Source organism: Acomys minous (assembly GCF_964271855.1).
Source record: "Acomys minous genome assembly, chromosome: 2".
In the NCBI taxonomy this organism is placed as follows: domain Eukaryota; kingdom Metazoa; phylum Chordata; class Mammalia; order Rodentia; family Muridae; genus Acomys; species Acomys minous.
The window spans coordinates 107,586,863-107,589,548 of NC_140484.1; the positions used below are offsets into that span (position 1 = coordinate 107,586,863).

General features: G+C 41.7%; 1 protein-coding gene across 1 annotated transcript; it reads right to left on the bottom strand.

The window, feature by feature from the left end:
* Nucleotides 1-1,661: 1,661 nt before the first annotated feature.
* On the bottom strand, nt 1,662-1,997 carry LOC311578211 (NADH dehydrogenase [ubiquinone] 1 alpha subcomplex subunit 11-like; the record flags this gene model as incomplete). Its single annotated transcript, XM_084748004.1, has 1 exon — nt 1,662-1,997. The coding sequence occupies one exon, from the start codon at nt 1,995-1,997 to the stop codon at nt 1,662-1,664; it is 336 nt and encodes a 111-aa protein (XP_084604130.1).
* Nucleotides 1,998-2,686: the final 689 nt, after the last annotated feature.

A 2,686-nucleotide genomic window follows, 5' to 3' on the forward strand; every position in this document is an offset into this window, starting at 1 on the left:
TCATTCCATAAAAATAAAAAGATTGAAACAACAATCAGCAAAGAAGTTTCCTGAGACTGCCTACTGTATCTACATTACCTTAATGAAATAAAAGGATATCAGAGTTAAAGAAATTCTCAATATGTGTTTACACACAGTGCCTTTATTTGATCTAGGAAAATCAAGTCTCATGCAACCACATGCTAAACAATGCCTTCAGTATTTGACATGAATTTCAACCTCAGTCAAGTTTCTAGTATCACTCTCCTTTCCAATATGTCCACCTACAATCTATATGAATCAATAGAATCCAGAACGTCCACTCTATGTGATCCTTTTGTTATGGCATGCCTTCCGCCAATGACTATATGTTAAAGGCATATCCTCAGCTGGTGACATGCTCCAGGGAGGTTCTGAAGACTTTATGCAACCCATATCCATCTGAAGAAGTCAGTTAATAAGGACGTATCTCTGGAGGTTCTCTAGTTCTGACTCTGTCTCTCTCTTTCTCTCTGTGTACTTTTTCCCACCATGATATGAAGAACCAAGTCAACATACATTTAACCACTCTGAAGCATTAAGCCAAAATAAGAATTACTTTCCTTAAGTTACTTGCTCAGGCATATTACACAGAGGTAAATCTACCACATTCTCCATTTCTTTTTCCTCACACCTGTTAGTTACTAAATCAAGAGAAATTCAACATCTAAAAAGGGAATGCAATCTCTCTTTTGCTTCCTTCCCAATTGTTCTGTCATGGTCTATACCTTCAACACATGTCATTTGTCTCAGGATGACACTGAACTTCTGGTCAAGTCATGCATTTTAAAGGTTTATCTAATCATTTGTCCATCAGAGAGACTGGTCAAGACTGTTTTTATTACACACAGTGGGTAGGTACTTACAGTTTAGAGTATCCAGCAAAAAGTAGAGTGTCTAATACGGACTTGGAACTCACCACGTGTGACACCTGCGCCACCCTGGTACCGAGGTCGAGGTGGAAGGACTGCGGATTTAACTCATGCATACACACACACACACACACACACACACACACACACACACACTAACACAGCGGGTCCTTCATGCTAAGAGAGCAGCAGCTACAGCAGCAGCTGAGGCAGCGGTTTATTATTCTTCAGAGTTCCAAAGAGCCTTCTTATAGGCAGCAAATCAGGAATCCTCCTCCCAGGTGAAATCCCTCAAGAGGTGATTGCACACAGGAGGAAAAGTCTCGAGGAAGGGAGGGGCGCGTTCTCAGAGCAGTAAACACGACTAGCTAACCAAGATAAACACAGACGTGGAAGCTGCTAGAAACAGGACATGAAACAGCAAGACAGGCAGGCAGCCCAGTCGGGCCTGGTTCCTACAACCATGTATTTTTCTCAGCTTCCAAATAAACAAGCATACCACAGACCAGTCTATAGACACATCATGATTACCCAGTAAGTGTTAAGTAAGGCATTTCTCCATCATAGATACCTTAAGTTTGTAGCTAGACAAACATATTTTTAATGTTCCTGTGGCTCTAACTCCAATTACGTTTTTGCCTCCACAGGGACACACAACATATATTTGCAACAGGGGTTCCTCTCATACCTTTCAGGTAGCAAATAACTCCTCCTAGCCTTCCAGCTTGCCAATATTGAATAGGGTGGCTGCCGTGCCCAAGCACACTCATCTCATGGCTGCAGTCCCACAGCTGTGAGTGCGTGCTCCCATGTCAGGCCTCCTGCACAGCCTCCAATGAAGTAGTTCAGGGGATTTTCCGGCTTCTCTTGGACCTGGGCACTGACACAGGCGGCGAAGCCAATGGCTCCAACAGCAGCTGCAGTGAACGTGTACCGGCCAATCTTGACCACTGCCTTCAGGTGGGAATCTGCAGGGTTGTATATGACACCGTAAGTGGAGCCTATCGCGTTTATAAGGTTGACGAAGGCAGTGGTGATGTAGGTCTTGTGGTAACATTGGGTGCCGTTGGAGACCTCGTTGTAAGCTTGGAGGGGCCGCTGGGCCATGGCTGTGCAAAGCTGTGCTCACTCCCGGACACCCACACTCAGTCTGCAGACCCTTCAGCACTGTAGCTAGCTTACAGGCACAACTCCAATTATCTTTTGAGAGTGACTTCACTGTAAAATTGTGTAGTCAAAATATTTTTTAAAAATCAAGAGATGACTTTAAGCAAATAAATCATAAAGAAATGCTCAAAATTTCTGGTTATAGATATGCTAATTGTATTATCAATTAATCAACATATGTAAAATCAAAATATTATAATGTATCTTATAAATATGCATATGTGATAGTACAAAAATAATTAATTAAAAATAGAAGTGAATATAAGTGGGAACACCAAAGGGTCCCTTATATCTCCTGTACACTTAGAAGCTCTCATCTTCTCCAGAAGCGCAGAGAATGTTCAAATACAGACCTGGTGCTTGTGTTTACCAGTTCTCTAAAAGGTTTCATTACAGCTATGTCAAATATATCTACCTTAAATAAGGAGCTGAAAAAGTATACCTACTTGATTAGAGAAAAATCTGGCAGTACGATCTGAAATGCTTCTCTTTTATTGAAGAAGTTACTACCCACAATCATTACAGAACCAATCTCACCTCAACACTATTTATTTACATAGATATTTGGTGTCCTTACTGTTTGTTTCTCACATTTTGTGACCTGGGGTTGAGTTTCAACAGTAGGCTGC